Source organism: Gymnogyps californianus, chromosome 2 (assembly GCF_018139145.2).
Source record: "Gymnogyps californianus isolate 813 chromosome 2, ASM1813914v2, whole genome shotgun sequence".
NCBI lineage: Eukaryota > Metazoa > Chordata > Aves > Accipitriformes > Cathartidae > Gymnogyps > Gymnogyps californianus.
This window is the reverse complement of record NC_059472.1, coordinates 8,624,184-8,649,173: the sequence shown is the minus strand read 5'-3', so window position 1 is coordinate 8,649,173 and position 24,990 is coordinate 8,624,184. Positions and strand designations below refer to the sequence as shown.

General features: G+C 41.2%; 1 protein-coding gene across 1 annotated transcript in view; it reads left to right on the top strand.

Annotated features, from left to right (window-relative positions):
• The window catches only part of TG (thyroglobulin), a 160,291-nt gene that overhangs the window by 113,695 nt on the left and 21,606 nt on the right, over positions 1–24,990 (top strand). Inside the window, 3 exon segments of the mRNA XM_050891007.1 lie at positions 14,005–14,169; positions 14,914–15,081; positions 22,760–22,941. Coding sequence (XP_050746964.1) covers positions 14,005–14,169; positions 14,914–15,081; positions 22,760–22,941 — 515 coding nt within the window.

The window sequence follows — 24,990 nt, the reverse complement described above, 5'->3', positions numbered from 1 at the left end:
AGAGTTTTACATACTTGCTAAACTCTCACCACTTTGGTGCTTTTATCAGGGGAATAGCAGAAAACCACAGCTAGGGAAGTTGCTCAGAAGAACGCAATGTAGTAAAAGTTTCCATTACCAGTACCTCAGCACAATAGGAAGTCACAGCAAAGCCATGCCCATACAGTCATTTCATATACAAAATGTTCTTTTCAGCATTTGGAGTTCTGAAGCTACAGAGAAATTAATTAGATTGACGTATCTGGTTTTCAGCACTGTGTATATATTATGTCGCTTTATTGCTAAACACTAAGAACGTTGTTCGGTGTGGTTTTTTTTCTGATGCAGTTGTGCTCTCAGCAAGTGTGGGCAATGTTGTTTTTCCTCTTTTTTTCTTTCTTTTTTTCTTTTTTTTTTTAAAAATAACACCTTGCCTCAAAATGTTTGATCTCAAAACACTCCTCTTACTTAAAGCCAGTGGTGCAAATTCTTCAGATACTTGACTTAAAAAGTCTTGGTGGATGTATAAGAAACAGTATCAGACAATCATGGAACTAAATATTGTGAGAGGGACAGTTCCTTCTCATGGCTTTACTGCACCCATCCTAATTCTCCCCGTCAGAGGACAGAGAGAAAAACCCTTTGGATGTGGAAGGTGTCTCATGCTATGGTATATTTTCAGAGGCAGAGGAGAATAAGCTGTATCTGTTTGAAATTGTACATTAAAGCAAAATAACTCAACACCACTAGCTGATAGGTAATTATTTTTAAAAAATATATTTCTGTCAGTTGCCCTGTGAAAATGATAGCAGGAGCTCTGGCAGCATCGTGTGGGTGTTCTGCATCTTTCAGTCTTTTCTGGCTTAAGTATTTCAAAGACGATGTCTGCCTTTGGTACGCTGCTCTTTACTTACAACAGGCTAGAGCCTGACAGTATTAGCTGGAAAGGTGTCTAACTTGAGAAGCAGTACTGCTGAAATCAGTGAGACTTTATTACTAATTGTGTTTTGGAATAAGATTGGCAGAATAGAGTAGATTGCTTAATACCATAACTTTTTGATGTCTTACAGCGAGTTTAGGAAGACACCCTACAGAATAAAATGCCGTTCAAAAGAAAGAGAACTCGTCTCTTATCAAATGCAAGTAGATCAGTGCTGAAACAGATGGTAATGCACAGTTTGACTCTACCTCATCTAATTTTCAAGCTTCTTAGTGCTTGTTCCCAGAGGCTCTTTGCTAGAAGTCTCTATTTCACTGGCCAAATGGCACATTACCCTTTCACTGTCTGCACTCAGGAACTAGCTTGTGGCACATCTGTAGGATGCAGCTGTGCCAGTGTCTTTCTGACAAGTGTCTGAAATCTGCTTTCACAAGAACAAAAACCTGTTTCATTGCCTGATATAAGAAGTCTAGAAGCTGAATAAAAAAGTAGCCTTAAATTTAAATCAACTATTTGGTATTCATGTTTGAATAAAAGCGTCTCTCTTGCTAGAAAACACAAAATCATTCTCCATTTAAATACACCTACGTTTCTAAAACTGAAATCAGAATTCATTTTGGCAGGCACTGTCTACTTGTAAGATTATAATTTCCTGAACTAACTATGAATATTTTTTCGTCAGACCCAGTATGAATTTCTTCGACATTTTTCTCAGTTGTGTCCCATCAAAAATAAGAGTTATACTCATAGGAATAGTGCAGCCAGTAATTTGGCTACAGATATTATAGATGTTCCTGGCTCATCTTCAAATTAGCCAACAAAATTTCCTGGGTGGCTCATCTTCAAATTAGCCAGCAAAATTTCCTGGGCATGGCAACAGAGAGCTCAACAGGGCTGAAAAAGTCAGCCAGAGAAGTGGGATAAATACCTGAACAGATAACCTCTGCTGAGCTCTGTGCTGTAGTAGCTGTATTTTTGCAGTACTTGAAAAGGGCAGTTCAAATCTGGCTACGTGTACAGTAAGCAAGCTGCATTTACCAAAAACTTTGTGCAATTCCAGATAGGTGCCAAGCATGGCAGCATAAATATCTTATGCCCATCTATAATTTTAACACATGCAATTGTTATTTAGATGAGAATAGTACTTGAATTTCGTGTCACAAAGTACAGAAAAATAAAAATAATAGAGTCCTACCTCTATGTACCCCTTTACTCTGGGTCTTGGTATTTGAGGGCCAGGAGAGCAAGTCATCCCACTAGCGATCAGACTTGTGACAGAGTGCTTTCAAGGGCTTTTTTCCTGCTCTTAAGATACGGTGGATACAATTTTCAGGTGTGCCTGAGTCACTTTGGAAAGTGATACGTAGCATTTGTACATGATGGAAAGATTTCTGAAAACTTTACGTCACACTTACAAACTTTCTAAAAGCACGGCACATTTGAGCAAGGCATCTTCATTTTCCTAGATGGTATTTAGGGGTCTAAACTCTAAACGTTGCTTTAAAAATACCTGAAGTGTTTTTGAAGGTTTGCTTATATGTAGTTTGTAATTAAACCGCTTGCTGTCTAGTCCAGACAGATTAAGTACCGGACAACAGGCATGTGCCTACTTCGTATTTTTTGCAGAGCGCATCCAAAACTGGCCTGGCTCTCTCTGCCGTACAAATCATCGTTCTTCTCAAAGGACCTCTAAAGTCAACAGGACAGAGCATGCAGCTCAGTGCTGCTACTTTAGAAGTGGAAGAATCTGACTTACGGAAAATACAAATGTTATAAAGTACTTATAGTAACAGTGAAGAGCAATGACGTTTTGGACTTTGATGTCACTAGTGTGGCAGTTTACTGTGTCTCATTATATTTTCCGTGCTGTTTTACTGTCACTAATTACCATTGCTGACAGCATAAAGTCTTGAAAGGGACAGAGAGTTCAAGATGTTCTCTAGACTCATGGCAGAAGTGTTCAATAAAAATAAGCAAATGAAAAGCTGTGACCACTGTTGATTCACTTATCCAAAGCGATTAAAAGGACAATGACAGATATCAGACTAGGTTTTACACTAAGGCCGCTTGTCATTATGCATTTGGGCAGAGTAAAGGTGTCTATAGGCCAGTCAGAGGTGGTGGAGTGAATTCCCTGAGGTATGGGTCAACTCTCAGACATTTGAAAATGGGATGGAAATGGAAGAAATTGGAAGTTTTGTTTGAAATGGGGTGGGGGGGGGAAAAGATTGTTTCTACTTGCTCGCTGGCAATGGCATATTGCTGTTTTTAGAGTAACAGTGTATGAATTAGTGTCCTAAATATTTCTAAACCAACAGTGCACACAACTCTCAAGTGTGTGATAGAACTTAATGCCTTAAGTAGCTTGTGCTTGCGTCAAGTATTGGCAGCGCAATACAAATCCATTGTGTCGCTATATGTTAAACTGTATGGTGGTTGTTTGAAATTTTGAGATGCTCTGCAAAAATAGACTTACAGGAAACTGTAGAGCATCTTGTGGCTAAGCCAATTTTTATCATTTGAGTCAATAGCGGAACAATAACAGTTTTATAGATTATATTCTTTTGAAATGGCGAATCTGCTCCAAGCACTGCATCTCGCTTAAACTTGGTGATGGAGTTTGGGATACGAGTAGAGGTGGCATCCCTCTGTCGTAGAAGCAGATAATTATACCAGATCCAAAGAAAATCATTCACTGAGGGTGATTTGGGAAGAATTAAGGAGAAGTGATAGAGTCTAAGCTCACCTTTGTTTTATCAACCCAAAGCCCTGCATAGAGGAGTGCAGCTGCTGTTCAGCTCGGAGGAACCGCTGTGCTGCTGGGCTGCAAACCAAACTCTACCTGCAGCTTTCCCCACTCACAGGCCACCTCCTCAGGCTTGTGTGGAAATTTCATTTTAACCATTAAGATCACAATTGCAGTCTTCCAAGCTTTGGTCCTTCCTCCTCTCCCCTTTCCACTTGTGCACGTACTGTTTAAAGAAAGCCGGTCGCTGCAGCCGTAGCTGTTTGCAGACACACAACTGGTGTGGTTTAGTGATCTTTACTGCTTTATTTTTGCTGCCAAAAGGAAGGTGACGAAACATCTACAGCCCCAGTCCCGCTTTGTGTCCTGTTTATCAATGGCAGAGCTCTTGGCAGATATGAACTCTTCGCCTGTCAAGACTGGAATCTCACTGACCTACATCGTGGGTCCCAAAAACCTGTGGTACAATTTACACCTTCCGTTCCTGCGTGCAGCACATGTAGCAATAATTTCCTCTCGCAGAATCTGTTCTCTGAGAAAACATGCTTCTGGAGCAGTTAAATAGCACGGCGCATAGGAAAGTCCGTTGCTTTGTAAGAACATTTTCGAAGTTGTATTTAAAATGATTGAGATTTAGTAAATATAAAGAAATGAAAATAATAACAGAAATAAAAAGGCAAGATAAGCACCTGAGTAAAGCCCCTCTGCAAGGAATACTGCAGACTAGGAAAATTAGGACATTCATCATTCCTGAGATGCTATACCCTATGTTATTTTTGTTACCTGACATTCACATCAATGCTGCCAAGGTCTTAGAATTTAATTTTCAATAAGGTTCACAGGTAATGTCTGAATCCCATTTAGCTTGAAAATGAAAGCACCGGCATCCTGTTATTTTTCACGTGGGAAAAAAAAGCAGCTTAGATTTCAGAAGCTGTATGTTTTTTGGTGAATTTCCCTTAATTTGTCATTAATCAAAATGAGCATTTCAGCTTTGAGGCACTTGTACCTTTGCGCTTAGAAAGAACAACGTAATGCCGTAATCAAGGTAATTCACAGAAACATGCAACTATGAAACAACACAGAAATACCATGTTATGCAAACTTCTAACACTTTGAATAAAAAGCCCACTAATCTGTGGGCTTATATTTTGGGTTATAGTGAAATGCAGTTTGCTTCAGCATAAGGTCCTACACACCTATCTTACTGTGAGCTTTCAGCAGAAATACTCCTTGTCCATTCTATCTTTAGTACCACTCCTTATGAAAAGGATCAAGGCAGGCTTTTGTATTTCTACCTTTGGTGGTACTTGAAATCCATGGTCTGAATACTATCATTGTTAATGAAATAGACCTCCCTTTTATATAAATAAAATTGAAACATTTGGTCCCGTATGCAGATAATCTAAAATATATCAGAGCAATGATTACCTTTAAATGCTAGGCATGATATTCCAGGTTGCAGTATTTCTCAAAAAAGCCGGAGTCATAATACTGCTCTCATGCTGCCAGCAAGGTTTAGCTGATCAAGTCGAGGAGCAGCTGGTCGAATGAGTGTGTTGTGAAGTTCACGCTGTCATGTAGAGCAGCATTTGCCAAACAGGCCACATACTTCCTCTCTGAGAAATAAGGAAGGCTCAAAGTGTTTGCAACAGATGAGGTTCCTGTTGCAAGTCACTACTCAAGACACTTTTTATCTATGGGCTGAGAAAAACAGGGAGGTTTTCAACGTATTGCATCAGGGACGGTTTTAGCAGATATAAAAAATGAGCAAAATAACCTGGTTTACATTACTTACACAAAAAGGGTTTCTCTTTCTCTGTTTTTTTTTTCTTCCAAATTTATTTATCCAGTAATGTTCAGTCCCCAACTGTTTTGTTTTATGTAGTTTTGCTACTTTTTTCAGACAGACGGGAAGAGGCACAAAACTTTGTTTTCCACTCTTATTGAGCCTGAATGGGAATGCAAGGTTTGCTTTATTCTTTACTCTGTACCCCAAAATACCTCTGTCTGCAAATAATTGAAGCTCAATATCAGCAATGAAAGAATATGGAGTGAAAGCCTGTCTATGAAGCACATTTTCACATCAGTTGTACAAAGTGTAGAAGCAGGAGCCTCAGGACCTCTCTCATCTCAGTGTCTGAGATGGAGAAACCAAGATACTAGCCTGTTAAATAACCTGACTAAAGTCACTCAGGACTATAGTACTGCAGATGTGAATATAGAAGTCAAAGGGATTTATTAAGGTTTGCTCTTTGCTTTTATAATTGAGATGTGGTCTGAAAAGGTCATATACCTAATTTTGTATAGTAAAATTAAATACAAATCAAAACAAAAACCCAAAACAAAACAAAAAAACACCAGAAAACCCAGCAAACCCAAGCAGAGTTCCTACTTCACACCGGAGTAGCTCTGAATAGATGCTCATTGTAATGCCAATCTGTTTGATGATGAAAACTAAAAGTTAACAAGTATGGGAGCTGTTGTGTAAGCGTTATTGGAACCAGGAGTCACTGATCAAATTCCCAAAGCTGTGCCAAAATTTGGAGCTATGGTAATTTCAGGAGAATATCCTTTCTCTTTGATGGGCTGTGCTAGCAGCCCTCACTTTGAAGGGACAGGAAAGCACTAGGGAGCTTGATAAGCAAATCAATCTACAACACAGAGCCATGACACTGTTACAGCCAGTGCTCTGGGGAGCTGGTTTTACCGTAATGCCCCATCCCCGCCAGTTATATTTTGATTGTTTAGGACCTTAGTACTTTCTTCAGATCGCAGGGATGTGGCATGCATGTTCCTTAATGGCATTCACCGGATGGATGTACAATGTCTCTGGAATTACTAAAAGAACACGAGTTGGGGGATGTCTGCACCACATGTGGGAACAGGCAGGGGCAGAGCTCTGCTTTTTCCTGATCCTTCTCACCAATATCTGCTTAGGCTGGCTCTGGCGGTCTTTGTGCCCTTACAAGAAGCAAGGTTACATCCTACGTTACACTCACGAATGGGGCAGGTCTCAGACTGAGCAGGCAAGATTGGTCACACTAAAGAAGAGGTTGGACTTGCTTGATAGAACACGCTCCACTGGCAACACAATAAATCTCAGCCATGGTTTGTATCATGCTTGTAGAGGAACAGATGAGTTCGCAGTGGAGGGAGGTAAATAAAATTCTCCATTTCCATGTCGTTTCTGCCTGTTTCTGGTGGCTATTTACTCCTGTGCAGTGACGAGAGCCAGTTTACCCTTTCGGTGCATTCGGCTAATAACTTGTTTTAAATGATAAGATAATTGATAAGGTATTGTTTACATCTAAATGGAAGAAAGTTTTGATATGAATTAAGTGGGGCTTTATATGTCATCTTAAAAGTATTCATATCCTGTTATTCAAGTCGCTAACCTGACACAGGCACTCAGTGAGTCACTTGAAAGGGGAACATTGGACTTGCAGGACTGCCTCTGATTACAGCAAAGAGGGATTTGCCAAGACTCATGTATAAAAAAGAAATCTTCCTTCTTCAAAACGTTCTTTTTGATAGAATAGAGAGGACCCTCCCCTTTCCCCCATTTTTATCTGGAAATCACAGTTCTAGTAGATGGTTATGGAGGGAAAAATGTTTATATTTCAGTCTCCCTTTCCATTGCTGGACTGACCTGCCAATTCCCTGTTACACTTCATGTGCTAGTGTTTGCCACGTGTCTGCCACCTAGCTCCTTAGCTGTGACAGAGGCTCCCTGAATTGGTCCCAAAGATTTCTACTCCTCCAGGTTCTTGAAGACAGACTTTGTCTGAAAGCCTGGAAAAATGACATTAATGTCTTCATATAGAGCCCTGCAACCTTGGTGTGTTGTAAGCACTTGCCACTATGCAGAATTAGATGTCTAAGGAAAAGCAATGCAAGATGCTGAAAAACAACCCTGCAAAAAAAAAAAAAAAAAGGCTCCACACTGAAAACAACTTCTGAAAATACTTTAAATCCAGTCTTTTAGAGAATAATCTGTTAAGATAATTGGAAAGAAGAGTTAGTGGTCACTTAGTTGCCGCTTGCTTATGTTTGCAGGGAGAAAAAACAGGATATAAACAGTCTCTTTAATCTGGCATTAACTGAAACTGAAGACATCCTCAAACAGAAATAAGGTGCAGTTTTCTGTCAGTGGAGTGATTATCTTCAGGCACAAACTGCAAAGAAGATTGCGGAATCCATTTCTCAGTGTATCTGAGCCCAGCTTAAATGCTTCGTGCGAGATCAGGCTTTAGTCAAACACAAGCCATGTTTTAAGTGATAGGAAGTACTTGAGCTCAGCAGTCAGGAAATGGAAGAGCCTTGGCTATCCCGGAGGTCAAACCAGATGGTCTGACAGATGCTTTTGGCTGGGAACTGTATACATCTGAGCCTGGAGAGTGCCTATCTTTAACAAATAAAATATTGCTGTACAGCTGGCTCTTTTGAGAAAGTAGAATTATCAGGACATTTCATTAGTTTGACTGTTTTCATTAGATATTTTTTGATCTCACTTTCTGGGTGGTGTTACTGCTGTTTGTATTGTCTATAGCATGCTTCTGGGCAGACAGAAAGCCTGCTTCGAAAGGAGTTTGCAGCCTTGCAGCCATCAGAGAAACTCCATTAATTTGAAGGGAGTGCATGTGTGGAAAAGATAAACGTGGCTCAAGCAAGGTTTTCAGTTTCAAGTCAGGTTGGAAAAACAAGAGGTCATGACGTGAGGAGAGGAAGAAGGTTTTGGGTTTACAGAATGCGGGTGATAAAAACTAGTTGCAGTGAAGTTTCTAATCGTTAGAACTGTTGTGAATCAGTTTTGAAAAACTTTGCAGAAGTGAGTTTCCAGAGTAAATGAGGAATTAAAAGACATTCAGCACTGCAGCTTATACGGCAATTGTCTCTTCCAAGTATGTTGGGAGACAGAGTTACAGCTTACAGTAATAGTCCTGTGGTGGGTTGACCCTGGCTGGACGCCAGGTGCCCACCAAAGCCGCTCTATCACTCCCTTCCTCAGCTGGACAGGGGAGAGAAAATATAACGAAAGGCTCGTGGGTTGAGATAAGGACAGGGAGATCACTCAGCAATTACCGTGATGGCAAAACAGGCTCAACTTGGGAAAAAAAAAATTAATTTATTACTAGTCAAATCAGAGCAGGATAATGAGAAATAAAACCAAATCTTAAAACACCTTCCCCCAGCTCTCCCTTCTTCCCGGGCTTAACTTTACTCCTGAATTTTCTACCTCTTCCCCCTGCAGCGGCACAGGGGGACGGGGAATGGGGGTTGCAGTCAGTTCATCACACATTATTTCTGCTGCTTCTTCCTCCTCAGGGGGAGGACTCCTCACACTCTTCCCCTGCTCCAGCGTGGGGTCCCTCCCATGGGAGACAGTCCTCCACAAACTTCTCCAACGTGAGTCCTTCCCACGGGCTGCAGTTCTTCACAAACTGCTCCAGCGTGGATCCCTTCCACAGGGTGCAGTCCTTCAGGAACAGACTGCTCCAGCGTGGGTCCCCCGTGGGGTCACAAGCCCTGCCAGCAAACCTGCTCCAGCGTGGGCTCCTCTCCCCACGGGTCCACAAGTCCTGCAAGGAGCCTGCTCCAGCGCGGGCTTCCCACGGGGTCAGAGCTTCCTTCAGGCATCCACCTGCTCCGGCGTGGGGTCCTCCATGGGCTGCAGGTGGATATCTGCTCCACCATGGACCTCCATGGGCTGCAGGGGGACAGCCCGCCTCACCATGGTCTTCCCCACGGGCTGCAGGGGAATCTCTCTCTCTGCTCCGGCGCCTGGAGCACCTCCTCCCCCTCCTTCTTCCCTGACCTTGGTGTCTGCAGAGTTGTTTCTCTCACATCTTCTCACTCCTCTCTCCAGCTGCAATGGCTGTTGTGCAGTAACTTTTCCCCCTTCTTAAATCTGTTATCCCCGAGGTGCTACCACCGTCTCTGATGGGCTCGGCCTTGGCCAGCGGCGGGTCCATCTTGGAGCCGGCTGGCATTGACTTTATTGGACACAGGGGAAGCTGCTAGCAGCTTCTCACAGAAGCCACCTCTGTAGCCCTCCCGCCACCAAAACCTTGCCACGTGAACCCAATACAAGTCCTTATATTGTTTTTTATTATCTCATCAGAATAGTAGCAAGGGCTTGTGGAGGGAGAACTGGGATGGACAGGATAGCACCAGTGCAGGTCTGTGAGCTATGATGTCCCAAGAGAGAAGTTTGCAAGAGGTATGAGCCTCAACTGAGTGGATCACAGCCTGATATCAAAGCAAGAATTCATCTTCATGTAATACCAATTTGCATTCATCATCCTCTCACCATTGTGGGCTGCAACATTTCCTAGTATCTGGATTTCTACTGTCTAGCTTAACCTCTAATTTTGAAAAGAGAAATAAAGAAATGCTTGGAAAGCTGCTGGTCCCTGAACTAAATAATACTGAAGGCTTTGCCTTCCATTTGCAATGCCGTCACTTGTTACAGTAGGTACTATTGCCCAACATTGTGATGTTCCCACTATTCCTATGAATTTAGGAGGGCAGTGTAATATTGCTGTTGTGGATTGTGCAGCACAGGTGCAACCGCTTCTTCTCAGCAGCTCAGTACTGAATGTTCTCATCCGGGTTGTTGTCAAAAATGTTATCGGAACTTCCTCTGATGAAAGCGGGTCAATCCGTAAGGACAGCTGAAACAAGAACTGCGTGTGGCTTCAGTTCCCTGCCAAGCCCTTCTAAATGATGCTGAGATAGGAAATACCCTGTGATGGCAAGATGGCTAATGTTCACAATTGTATTGTATATCTCATATTGTTTAGAGGTTTGCTTTCAAAAAACTACTCTGCAGGATTATCTGAAGGTCTCAGCTGTTAGTTTTAAAAGTGAATTTTTTAGCTCTTGTGTTTATAGGTACAGGAGAATTCCTGGAGAATTAAAAAACAGAGGACTAACAAAAAGAACACAGTGTTTGTTATTTTTGAGCAGATCTCATGATTTTTGGTTTCCTGATTCATGATTCTGTCATGTTGATGGTAATATGGGTGTCATGTAATGGAAATGAACAGTCCCTCCGCTATTTCTGCTTCTGCCTAAACAGTCCTATTTTTTAAAGCACACAACTCCTTCATTACTGGTTGCTGGGACTAATCACACAAATAAATTATAGTTTTATAGGGAAAGAGGGAAATGCTGAGTGTAGCTATGTTATCCTCTGTGTCCTGAGCCTGCCTCTAATGTGGCTACAGCATTTAGGGAAGATTTCTTTTTAATGTGAAAACTGCAGGCTCAAAAAGGAAGAAATTTAATTCTGGGCAGTTTCCAGCTTCTGCTCTCACTTATTTGTTCCTGAGTTTTTTTGGCAAGGATGAGGAAATAATGAGCCTGAATTGTGATGTGAATTTTAAAAACAGACAACGGGTACAGTTTTACTGGCCTAACTTCTGTGGTGAGAGGAGCCTTGTTTCCAGAGCCTGGAACGTATTTCAGATGCACCAGGGGAGGGAACATAACGGTATTGCTTCCACATACTGCCTGAATAATCCCAAGTTCCTCTGTCACCCGCTTCCAGTCCCAATAAAAATTAAACATGAATAAACAGTAGTGGATACCACATCTCTTTCAAACCCCAAACGCAAGACATGCTTCCTGAATGCGGATGTTATCCAAAAAAGCAAACTGAGGAAGTGGCCATTACCATGGAAAATAGAAGAAAAAAACAGAATAAAGAAGAGCACGTAAACCTGTTCTAACCACTCATGCAAAGAAGAGAAAATATCCATAGCTAGAGTAAGGCTCCAAACAAGAACTCTCCTCACCTCGCAAATGTATTTTAGAAGTTTTGGGTTTTTCTTTTACTCGTCGAGCTTGGACCATATCTAATGCTAGCCCATACACATCCAGTGCTGTGACATGAAGATTTGCCTGTCCAGGCTTTTAGCTCTTCCTCTGCAGAGAGGACTTGTGGGACACTTCTATCCAGAACCTTTTGCAATCGTTTTTTCTCTCAGTACTTGACCCAAGAGCAGTCTTTCAGTTTGTAGAGATCTCAGAGACAGGGGAACTTTGCACAGCTTTTAAAATCTCTGGGAGGAGACGTGTTCAAAATCAAGCACACACTAAGATGTTTTGCTTGGTCCCAGTGAATTTTTGGATTCCGTATGTCATCTGATCTCAGTACTCTCTTTCCCTACCAAACTTAGCCTTTTAATAAGGCAACTTCAGAATTTCCACAGAAACTGTCACTTTCAAAATTTGTGAAACTTTCAGAATCTGGGAAACTGAAGCCCTTTAATTTTTTATGCTTTTTGCTTTGTTTTATATGAATGCCATTTAGAGGTACTGGATATTTGACAAAACATGCTGAGCACGTTCAGATCTGATGTTGAAGAATATGTTTGCCAGATTAGTGAATAAATATTGTGAAATCCTAGATCTAATTTCTCTGCTATACCAAGGAGGCACATAATTCCTTGCTCCAAATGAAAAGCAAGGAAGCTACTCTTCTGAGGGAAGCTGGCATGCTGTGTTATCCTTTTTCTAGTCTCACTCATCCTACTTCTGGTGACCATGCTCTTCCGAAGGCCAGGCAAAAAAGCAACATTCTCATTCTGCGTCCTGGGGACACACCCACACACAGAGATACTCTCATCAAGGATATTTTTCTTACTCTCTCATGACCAACTGAGTCAGTGCACCTAGTCAGCAGCTGGCAAATGTCGTGCCTTACAAACACAAAATAGGCCACTGCAAATCCCACGTGAGGATAAAGCCCATTGCTCACTCGAGTTCTCATCTAAATCAAGGGCGGAAGTGAGGAATAAGACCAAGTAGTGTTTATTTCTTCTTCTTCTTTAGTTCTTCTGTCTTCTTAAAACCAGACATGTCTCTTCTAGTGCCCCAGGGTTGACAGTCTTAGCTTTTTCCTTTGCTTATCTACAACCATCTGCATCTCAGTCATTAAGCTAATAACAGTGCTTGTTTTTCAGATCCCTTAAAAAGGAAGAGAAACCTTTCAGGAAGGTAGTAGCACTGGAAATTTTACATACAGTGAGCTAAAAAGACTGTCTCTACATCCAAACAATAACCTCTTTCTAATTATATTTGGAAACCAGTTTCTCCAGTTGTGAGCAATGGTATCCTATTAGTATCAATGGGTCTGCTTGTTTGAAATATGAAAAATGTCCTTGGTGCTGGCCAGGGCTGCACAGAGTTCCTCGGGCTCAAAGGTTTGAGACAATTTCAAATTAACGATCTGCTGTTTGTTTTCTGTTTCTTTTTAACTTGCTCCTGGTTTTATGCTTTTTCAGACTTCTAGTTATGCTTTGAGCAAATTCAGTAAGAAGTAAGTTAATTGGTTGAATAGATCGGGGTCTTTCATATCATGCATCTAGGGTTTGGGTTTTTTTAGAAGACGGAAGCTAATCTTAGCAGTTATTATAGTAAACTGATGTAAATGTTTGGAAATTAGTCATTTGAACCATGTCAGAGCTATTCCAGCCTTTCTGTTCTAGGTCAGATCTTATCAGATTTATGCTAATTTATCTGCATTTTCAATAAGTAGTTTTCATGTTTACTCAACAATGTTGTACCATCTTTTCTTGGTGAGGACCTTTTCCATGCTGGCACAGCTGTAGGAAAGAAACAAAGAGTCTGGAATAGAAGTTGGACTGTAGCCTGTACTCTGATTTTGATGTGCTCTGGCTCTGGTTGATCTTCTGCAGCTTGGTTTAGCCTTTTGTTCTTACTACCTCTGCTCATAACTCTTCTAAACCTTCACTGCTCCTTAGGTTAGCTATCTTAGTGTTTCTAGCCTAAATTTATTTACACTCAATATGAATAGTTAATGTCCATTTGGCCTTGTACCAGCATTGTCCTAAGGTATAAATAGCTCTTCTTCATGGATTCATTTATAAAGATCATGCCTGCTCTCAGTCCTTGTTTATCACAGTTAAGGAAGTAAAACTCTATTTAGTCTCCTCTTTTAAGATGGGCTCTCCATTCGCTGATGTGCCTTACAGCACCTTCTTTGTATCCACTCCTGTCTGAATGTTTCTCCTTCCAGCTAAGTTTTCAGAAAAATGGGACTTGGTTTAATCCCATTTGCGACTTGGTTATAGACGTAACGTAGACAGTCTTCAGAGGTCTTCCAAAATAACCATGGCAGAGCTGGAAACTGTCAACCTATCCTTCTCCCCTTTGCTTTGATCGTTAGAACTTTCTTCTTATGATTTCAATACCAGTGGTTTACATTCTGCAACTGGGCAGATTTTGCTTCTCATCTTTTTTACCTGCACCAGGGGGCCAGGTGTTTTGACAGCATGTGTTGACTGATGATACTGTCTGTCTTTTCCAGGGAGGTTCAGCTTTTTCTCCAGCATCCATTATTACTAAGAGGAGAGCGCAGACCCAAGCAGCAGTCCTGGCTGAAGATGTGGGATGCCCTTCATCCACCAGTGAGGAAATTGTAGACTGCCTCCGCCAGTTGCCTGCTCGTGTCCTCAATGATGCACAGACTAAGGTACATCATAGAAAAAGATATGCCATTGGCAAGGAATTGAAAAGTTTCCATTGACATGAAGCTGTGAGGAAGCTTAAAAAATAAATTGGGCTGAATCCTTGTGAAAGAGGAACTGGACTAGCTTTGGTGGAGTGATGCTGATGTCCATGACATCCACCTCTGACCTATGAATACTCACAGCTTGATTCTCCTTTAGACTGAATTCCTTTTACACTACTTTCACAACATCTTCCAAAATTATTCTAAATATAGTTTTTGCCTTCTTTCAGTCCCCTCTCATCTGCCCCTGGGTGTTACTCTAGAGGAGAATCAAGTGTCTGTAGCTTCGGTAACTGCATTTTTGCAGAAAAGGAAGTGGGGAGAGATGTCAGTTCTCTGTCCTTAAGTGGGAGACTTGTGAAAGCTGCAGTATAAATTATTCTAGAGATGGATCCTTTACCCACAGATTAAAACACCCACTGGCAATACATTTTCTGATCAGGACCGGCATAGAGCCAATCCCTAATTTAAAACAATATTTTTATGACTATAAGACCATCAATTCTTTTGGCCTATTCAGCTCATTTCAGCTACTGAGACTGTCAGCAAAAGCATTGTTTCCTGCCAATGGTGAGTTTGCACTTACATTAACTGTTCACTTGTTCACTTGAAGGCTAGCAACTCAGTTGTCTGAAGCATAAATAAAATGGAAATGACCAGGGTAAGCTAATTTAACACACTATTATTGCTTTTTTGCTAACCTAGCTCCTAGCTATAAGTGGCCCATTCCAGTACTGGGGTCCAGTGATGGATGGAATTTACCTTTGGGAACCTTTAGCTAAAGCCCTGCAGCGCCCTCAACTTCGGAAAGTAGATCTGCTCATTGGGAGTGCTCAGCAAGATGGGTTGATCAGCAGAGCTAAGGCAATTAAGGTAGGAAGAGACTCACTGTTAATGACCTGATGGTATTACTATTATTACAGTGATGACAGTAATCATATGCAGCCAGGAGAGATGCTTTTTGATTTCTACAATTTATGAATTATACTCCATGCAAATATGCAAAGGCATTGTCCGTCTCCAGCCAGTCCTGTTTAGGCAGATTAATGGCATTATAATATTTGTTGATTAACATTACTGGGGGAGATGCGAAAAGGTAAGAGATCAGCAATGACTTAGCATATATCAATATGCAGCAGTATGTTTTACTGTCTCTAAAATCCTATTTATATTGCAATCTCACTTGTATCTCACAAAGAAGAAAGCAAGCTCATAACTTGGTTATGAGGTCCTTCACTGTGCAGCAGGGCTAAGTCAGTCTTTTCCATGCCAGCGTTTTTGTCTTGCGGCAACCTTTTTTCTCTGATGCCTTTAAGAAGTATGTTTTCTTGTAAAGGTGATTCTGAATATGGGCTAGCTATGACTAAGAATAGTGCTGGCTTCATATGTGGGTTAAGGTTTCAGGGCATAAACTGGTGAAATGAAAAAGAATTGCGTCCATGCTGTACTTCGGACATAAAAGTCCTAAAAAACATGAAGGTCTACCCAGAGGGATTCTATGTCTTCTTGTGAACCCTCTGGCACTGTCTGTTCTTGAGACAGCATATCAACCTCTTCTAGTTCATTTGTCCTCTATGATGAGAACAGTAGCACTTCCCTGTTTAACACTGCCAAATTAATGTTCCAGTGTGCTCAGATATATGCTAAGAAATCAGCAGGAGAATGTGACACGGCAGGGATTATTTTGAGGTTTATCTAAGTGAACTGCAGGTCTGTTGCTATCTTTCTGTAATTGTGTGGATTTCATCTCTTAGGAGACAGTAAAAGGCCAATCCCAGCTTCTCTTTGCTGGTAGCCAACAACACATAGACCAATTTACTTCAGAATTAATGACAAAATTACCCCTTTGAAAGAAGGCTTTTTGACCCAACTGAATAAAGTTCATATTGCTTGTTTAGTCTCCATCAGAAGTTTCCTACTCTTATTTCATGTATCTTCCTCTTTTGGAATCAATTAAAAGAGGAAGTCAGGCATAGGAAATGGACTGTGATGCTGGAGGCCTGCAGATAATGATCCAGACACTGTGAGAGGGGAATAAACCTCAGTAACCTCATTACAAGTCATGTGATGAAGACTAGGAAGTGAAATTGTTTCCTTTACCACTATTTCCACATATGACAGTTGTCTTGCAAAAATGAAATGAAATTCCGTAATGTATTAGAAATTATGCAACAAATCATGGTGTTAATGAAAGCCACAAGTGCTAAAAGCCAGCACTGTCAGATTCAAATGAAAAGGAAAAAAACTTGTAACTGAGAGCTCAGCAGTAAAATGTTGCCTTTCCAAAAAGAAAATCTGGAATATCTTCTTTATTTAAAGGCTTGCAGAAAATAAGATTGGAAGGGGACTCAAAAAGCTGGTGCAACTCAACTCTAAGAAATGGTCATATCTACCTCAACCTGAGACCTGTTTTAAAATCTCCTGCTGTTGGAGATCTTCTGATCTCCCTTGGCAACAGTTTGACTATCCTTACTTAGAAAGATAGTTAACTTCTTTACTAGCTATTATAATAGTACCTACCTTACTTGGTGCTACTGCTGTAAGTCAGATTCCATCTCTGTTCCAGAAAATTAATAATGTTCATGGTAGGTGGTTATATTTTATTTTATCCCTTTTGACTTCCTTAAGCTGTTTTCATGTTCTCAGTAAGAACTGATGATTTTTTTATGCACATTTTCTATTTCTATTTTCCTGTGTCTTCAGGTTTTTAGGGCTTGATGGAATATGATTGTTTTGACCAGTCATACAATCATAGAATTGTAGAATCATAGAATCATAGAACAGTTTGGATTGGAAGGGACCTTAAAGATCATCTAGTTCCAACTCCCCTGCCATGGGCAGGGACACCTTCCACTAGACCAGCTTGCTCAAAGCCCCATCCAACCTGGCCTTGAACACTTTCAGGGATGGGGCACCCACAACCTCTCTGGGCAATCTGTTCCAGTGCCTCACTACCTTCATAGTGAAGAATTTCTTCCTTACGTCTGATCTAATCTACCCTCTTTCAGTTTAAAGCCATTACCCCTTGTTCTATCACTACATGCCCCAGTCCGTATTCCTATCTTCTGATTGTTTTTTTAAAGACCTGCTGCAAGGTTAAAGTTTCCTGATTTCTTCCTTGTCCACACAGTTAGTGTATTAATTGCTGGGAAACTGTAATGCTTCCTCCGTCATTGAGCTATTTAAGAACATGCATTTTCCAGGTCCTCAAGAGCATTTCTATGTCATAGCCATGACCATGCATGTATGCAGTCAAAGTTAGATGTTAAAGTCCTGAGTAGACCACAGACGTATTTATCTACAGGGACAGAAACTAGTGCAGATGGTGGTTGTTACCGAGAAGTCTGTGCCCCGTTTCCTCTGTCATAATGTCATAAGGGATCTTTGATCTGTGCTAGCTGTCCTCTCCCCACAATAGACCTAGAAGAAGGATTTGAGACAGCGCACACTGTATCCCAGTCTTCTACATTATTTGTTTTAAGGGTTCCCTTGAGGTAGATCTGACTTGCATCTGTCTGTGAAAACCCAAAGCTGGTTTTACTGACATACTAAGGAAGGTGGGAGGGTTTAGCTGGTGGACAGAGCACTGAACTCAACTTGGGGAACCAAGGCATAGTTCCTAGTTTGCCTCTGACTATAACCATGTTATTTAATCTGTTCTACAAAGAGGGGACCAAACCTCGCTGGCGTGCAAATCCATCTGTGGATGTGCTCCAACTCTGTAGAGAGAAGAACCATGCATGTATTTCGGTAGATAAACGGCATAGCTAAAAGGTCCTGTGGCATGTGTATGGAATTGGCAAAATCCTTCATTTCCATCTCCTTTAGGATGACTGATTTCAGTGTAGTCAGACTCAAAGAGTGGGGGATAGAAAAATTTAACCCCTGCTGACCTGTTCCACCAGTTCCTGGGAATAGCTGTGCTGGCAAATTCAGCCAAGGGCTTGTTCTATTAATCCTGGGCTTGCTCTATTAATACTAATGCTGTAAATGGTGAGGAGACACTTTTAGCCGTTTGGATGCAAGCACGCTTGAGATGTGATGCAACCTCTAGACTGCAACCAGACCTGAAGGTGGTAAATCCAGTTGCCACCATGTTGTTCTGTGGGGGCTTACTGGCATTTGGTTGTGTTGGGTGTCTCTGTACTCCCACTGCAACACTGTGCTGATGCCTGTTAAGACCTTTACTACTAAAAATGAAATAGAAAGACAGAAGGCACCACTTATGTGCTAGCAAAACATTTATGTTTGATTTGTTTACAATTAAAAGCTCAGGTCTCTCAGTGGTGCTTGGAGCAGGGAGTATGCTGAACATTCGTGCTCAATGTCTTGCCCATGGAAATGACCATTTTATGGCATTCGCTCGAATGCTTATTCATGTGAACTGAGACAGATTTACCACTTCCTGGAGCACTTTGTACTCATCGCCAGTGCAGCCATCAGATGGTTGAAACTAGGTGAGAAACAAAGCAGAGTTTGTTAAGGGAATGGCCAGTGGTACCATAACGCACTATTATGTGGCATATGGAGCAGTTAAGCCTGAACCCGTTAACTTGCAATTCCCATGGCAGACCTTCAGGGATATTAGCTTTGAGCAGTCATAGATTAGGGCAGCTGAGCAGAAAGCTCTAAAAATGTTGATTTCAATTCCCAACTGGACAAAATTTTATCCCTGTGCTATATGTGATGCTCAGGTGGGAGGATCTGATGGTTCCTACTTGCATTAAATATATGGATTCACTCATGCTGCTCTATATCTGTGTGTGTGTGTATACGCATGTAGGTCAGTATAGCCCTGTTTATATCCTCCATATGTTCTGTGTCTACTATGTAATCTCCACATTGCAAGGACTGTTAACTTTCTTTTTAGTTGGAAGACTAAGGTTGTATTTTATGTGTTTTCTTTCTTTTTCTTTCCCTCCTTGGTACAAATCTAGTTGACTGCAGAACCCAGAATCAGGACATAGGGGAGTGGATAGATACAAATATAGTTTATTTACCTCATGTAAGCAACTGGATCTATGCATACCAAAACTTCCATCCTGCACTATATTACAGTCATTTAATTTCTTTATGGATAAAGGTATTCGGCAACGTACAACAGATGGCAGATATGTGTATATTAATTGTAATGACCAGGGGAGCTGTGTCCTGATAAATGCCATCAGTGAGGAGAATGGGCTGATAATAGCTCTTTACTTTGTCTTGCCACTAGCTGGAATCCTTGAAAGACTCTGCTGAATGGTTGGCAGGTCTTTCACTATCTTTTGTGACAATGTTTATCAAAAGCCATTTAAGACCTAAGATCTGTACATACTCTGTTAGTGTTACCACTATTCCAGTTTGTCAGAAAAGTACATTTTGCCCCTTGGAAGATGTAAACATTTGGTTTACCTACTGCTACAATTTCTTTTTAAGTAAAACACTCGACCAGATTCATTCATATGCTCCAGAAGCTATGCTGCAGCATCAAGAACAGTAACCATTATTGAACTAATTTTTTAGGCAATGTTTATGATGGCTTTGCATCACCACAACAGTAGAAAGTGGTGCACCTATTGTCTTTAATTATTTTCTTACTTACTTTCTAAAAAATGTTGAAAACCCCACTATAACTCTGAGGTCAGTTACTAATACCTCTTTAAAGGTTAGCAGAATGTAAATTATTTTACATAATGTGCAACTGTTTCTATTAATCTGATAGCAGCTGTTATATCTACTGCTATTTGAAAATTGTTCCTTGGTCATATATTTTCTAATGGGAAACATTTGTTGGACATGGATAATTGGTTGAATTGAATCAATTTCTGAAAAGTTAAAATGCTTTGACTTTTTAATGTTTCATGGGTTTTATTTTGAACGTATTGCTTTGTTTTGTGCTATCATGTTAAAGTCAGATGCTTAAATTATATTAAATTGTAGCCAAAGCGACACTTGAGAAATCGTGTTTCAGATTATGCTATTTTAGTGCTGGTCTTACACGTCTTACAACTGCCAGTTCTGTTTCTCATCCATCTCTGCCTGTTGAGTCCTCCTTCATTTGACTCAACACGTCTCAGAGACTCCACTCTATTATCAATGATTGCTGAGAAAGGTCACCAGAATTTGTGGGGCATTTTGAAGATCACAGAAACTAGTACATAGGCACAGTAGTAACCTAAGACCGACCACACTGAGTCAGATCAAAGGCCCATTTAGCACAGAATGCTGTTTTCAGCAGTGGCTAAGAGTGGATGTTTGTAAGAATAGGGTAAGCAAATCTGATACTTCTGCTAAATGCTCTCCAAACCTCTAGCACTTTGCGGCTCAGGGACTTCCTAGCCTGAATTGGTCTTTCCGTATTTAATAACCATCAACTGATTTTTTTTTTTTTTTTAAATTCAAAAACTTGTTCATGAAACTTCAGCAATTTTGGCATCCGCAAAACCATGTGGCAAGGAGTTCCTCGGCTTAACCATGTGTTGTATGATAATCCATCTCCTTCTCTGTGGTTTTCAACCATAATGTTTATTTGATGCTTAGTAGTTGATGAGGCAGTGAAGGATCAGTTCCTAGCATACATAATCAATACCCTAAGTTTTTTTTCTTTTTCTTTTTCTCTCTGTTTTAAGTATCCATGACAGGTGTAGAATAAGGTAACAAATCCATTTAAAAACCCCAACAAAATGAAAGCATTGCATGAAAGTTGCTTTGTACAGGATGCGTTACACGTAAGAGCTTGGGCTCTGCACTGAGACGGAAGAGCATCTGTTCTTATCAATAACTGCTAGCCAAATCCACCAGCCCTAGTCACCAAATGAGAGATTCCTAATTAGACAACAGCAATGCTTCTACTGGTTAGTAGGGACCTGAATTGATGTGTGCTGAAGCTGATGGAAAGATTGCTTTTGAATTCAGTGAACTTGCAGTCAGGTCTTCAGTGATCATTTCTATTTCTTGCAGAAAAATATACGTGTCCTTGCTGTATTTAAACTGAATGATTTTGCAGGCAAGTGTGCTATGCAGTTTCATTTGTGCACATGAAGTGACGTGTCATGTGCGAGTTGCAGATCTTTTTCGAAGTACAGCTGTATTACTGAAACTGGCACCACATGACTCTTTTCACATTGCATGGGCCAAAATCTAGAAAAAGAAGAATTTATTACAAATACAAGGAAAATTGCCAAGATCTTTTAGGACCTTGGGATATTTGGTAGTGTTTTGAAAACCCTTGTAAAGTCACTTACTCAAAATGCACAAAGCATTAGAGTACATCAGTAAGGACAGGCCTCGGCCACAGCAGACACGGACTTATTTTCCATCTTTCATTTCTGTGAATCTGTTGAAAAGTAATTATTCCCTCTGTACTTTCTGTATAGGGCTGTGGAAAGACCTTCTAGCAGCGTGATGAAAACCAGCTGTGGGCCATCAAAATAATATATTCAGTAAAGCATCTATGGTAACTGGACTGGGCAGACACCAGCCGATTTTGCATCAGACTGACTGCCCAAAATAATATAGGTGGTTTATTAGATCTTTCTCTCTGGAGTTCTTATACCAAGTTTCAGCCAGTGTGCACCTGCAAGGTGCCCTCTTTAGAAAGGGCTTGATCCACAGGAAAGTTCAGGTTACAGTTTTTTTCAGGAAGTTGCTCTGTTTCTGAACTTGAAATAAATTCTTAAAAAAAAAAAAAAAAGTAAAAAGTCTGAATTGATAAAATAAAAAACTTCCTCAAAGAAAGATGTGTTGAAAACTTCCAGCAGTCTTCAGCTTTGGTAAAAATAAGATCGGGTATGCAGTTTGGCATAGAAGATGGTCCCTCTGCTATCAGTAATTCTGCAGTGACACGGGCACTCTGCTCTGGGGAAAATGCCTTTATGTCAGGAAAGGTTTCAGACCACAGATCTCAGGAAAAGGGCATTTCACTGTAGGTCTCTCTGAAAGGCCCTAGGGGTTATGAAGTTCAAAGATCATGGCTGCTACTTGCATTGGGATTTGGAGGAGGGGGCTTTCTCTTCCAGGGCTAAGGCAGATATTATTCCAGAAGGGACCTAAATACAGGTCTTATGGCAGCCACATTTCTTTGTAGGTGTTTCCAGAAGAGGCAGAGTGACACAGCCATGAAACGGCTATATGGCATGTTCGCTTTCTGGAATTTCCAAAGGAGAGGAGCAATATCTCCCTCTCTCCCCTCTAATTTTCCTTCAGGGAGCTCATCAGAAAGACAGCATTGGGCTCACCTGCAGTGGAGAACTATCCATGTAGACTACTTCTGTGAGAGCCAGCAGGGTTTCTGTAGTATTAGAGCTACATCTGCACAGCATGGTACCTATGATTTGGATTTACTAGATTAGGGGTTCAGTCTTATAGTATGTTTTGAGGAAGCCAGTACTGCTGGGTGGTGACAGTCTTGAGAAAGCAAAAGTAGGACTATCCCCTACTTCCCCTAGGGATCAGAGGTCACAGCAGAGAGGACTCATTCCAGCAGAGGGAGATCTGAGCCTATATTGTTCCATTAAAAATGTATCTTTTGGTTTTGTTTGTAAATTCCATGTATGCATTTTGTTCTCAGAAATTTGAAGAAAGTCAAGGAAGAGCCAACAGCAAAACAGCCTTTTATCAGGCTCTGCAAAATTCTCTAGGAGGAGAAGACTCCAACTCATTCATTGAAGATGCAGCTACGTGGTATTACTCCCTCGAACACTCAACCGATGATTATTCATCCTTTTCCAGGGCTTTGGAAAATGCCACCCGGTAAGAAACTCATCCTATTACAACTGTGTGATTGGGGTTAAGCAAGGTTTGTTTTGCTTAACCTTTGCTTAACACATAAATGCTCAAGTGTGCATATATATTCTGAAAAACTTGAGAAATTCTTATGCAAATGAACAGAAAATGGGGAAGATTATTTCATTTTCCGTGAGGTTTCCAATGTCACTGGTAAACAGAAATTGAACTTTATGCCTTGTGAGAAGTTTGAATTGTCTTTCCTGAACTGTATATTGGATTCAGACTACTAATGCTTCTTTGTGTACTCTTTCATGTCAAAGATGTCTGAGTTATTTGCACACTCTGCATCAACTATTCCTTGAGTCTTCTCATCTCTGTGACAGTAGAAGAACTAATAGACTAGCTTTTATTCACAGTCATCTAATTGTACAGTTGGATACTTTTCCTAGTTTTTGGAAATTTGGAGAGTGGTCAAGTTTGAAAACTTTGATTTCAGCAATTACATTAATTTTTATATTAAGAAGCGTGCAAAATGTATTTCTTCACAATGTCAGGCTTTCTACAGGTGAGTATCCTGTGTAAAATGGTGAGGCATTTGTGAATGTTCAGAAAAGTGGCTCCCAGCCCCATTCTGTGCATTGCTAATCTCCATTTTACCCATGGCAGAAGAATCCCCTTAAGCTTATTCACCTATTTCCTTGACCCTTGTGTAATCATTTACACCAGTGTACGGTGATTGTATGTCACCCAATCCACATTTTGCTCCCTTTGTGTATGGTTTCCCATGGTGAGAGAAAGCAGAATCAGGCAGTAGGATGCTTCTGTAGGAAGTCTTCTTGTGGAGGTGAAAGGAGAACACACAATATCTGACTCTTGCCTTGTTCGATCCATCAGGACACACACTGTAGACTCACAGTGCTTCCCAGCCTCTTCCAAAGGAAATAGTTGTGATGAAGTGTCAGCAGATGCATGAGCAACTTACCTCCAGTATATACACTCCCATACTTTGCATTGAAACATTGCAGGCAGGGACCATTGGGAAGTGGACGATGAGCAGTGGGCCATGTTCACACCACCTAGTATATATGCATAGCTTCAACCCTTAATTGGGTACGGCATCAGGGTCCAGCAGTTCTGGATAACAGTCAGTTTGAAGAGTTCATTGCCCTGTTGAACTAGGGCTCCACAGCAGTCATGACACCTATGGTAGGCCATAGAGACTGGTGGATATCTTTAGCTTGGGTCACATGGTGGTTTGGTCTGCAGAGAAGACGGTAGATTTTGTCCTCTCCCCCGTGGGCAGCCGGTTTGCTTTAGCAAGTTACAGATCTGGGGCTGGGGGTGGGGGGGCCTGTTTTTCTGAAAGGAGGCAAACTGAGGGGAAATCTCCTTACCTCTTTTTCCTGCCTCTGTGCAAACTCGGGGCCTGTATGTTTAAGTGGAACAGATTTTCAGAAAACGAATCAAAAAAACTCTTTCCCTATTCCTGTCTCTACTTCACAAGCAGATTCGTTATGAAAACTCTTCACATTTCTAAGGTGATGTGTTTTATAAGCTGGTGGTTTCAGTCTAGTGTGCCCATCCAAGCTGTTTGACCTCTGTTCTGAACCGAGACATCATCGCTACAATCTCCTGGTATCTGCGCTCTCAGTGTTCCAGCTTTCTGTCCCACTGTGGGCCTCTCCATGAGACCTTAGAGACAAGATTTTCCCTTCAGTCCTCCATCAGAGTTGCAGGGCATTGCTCCAGGGGAGCCTCAGGGAGCAGGAGATGAACAGGAGCCAAGATTCACTTGGAAACATCTGATCCAAGACAGCGGTGACCAAATCTGTTTGAGGAAGGTTTCTGGGTGGTCCAGGTGTGCCGGTGCATTGAGGTCATGGAGTAAACAAGCCAGAACGCTGTGGGTTGAGCTTTGTGCCATTTACCGTGCTGCATTTGCCCTGCCTCGTAGCCTGTCCCAGGGACAGGCCACCCATCACTGCAGCGTCTGGGGCCACTGCATGCAGCACACATGGAAGCGCTGTGGTTCATGGGCATTAAAGGCAGAACTCATCTTCAATCTCTTTCCAT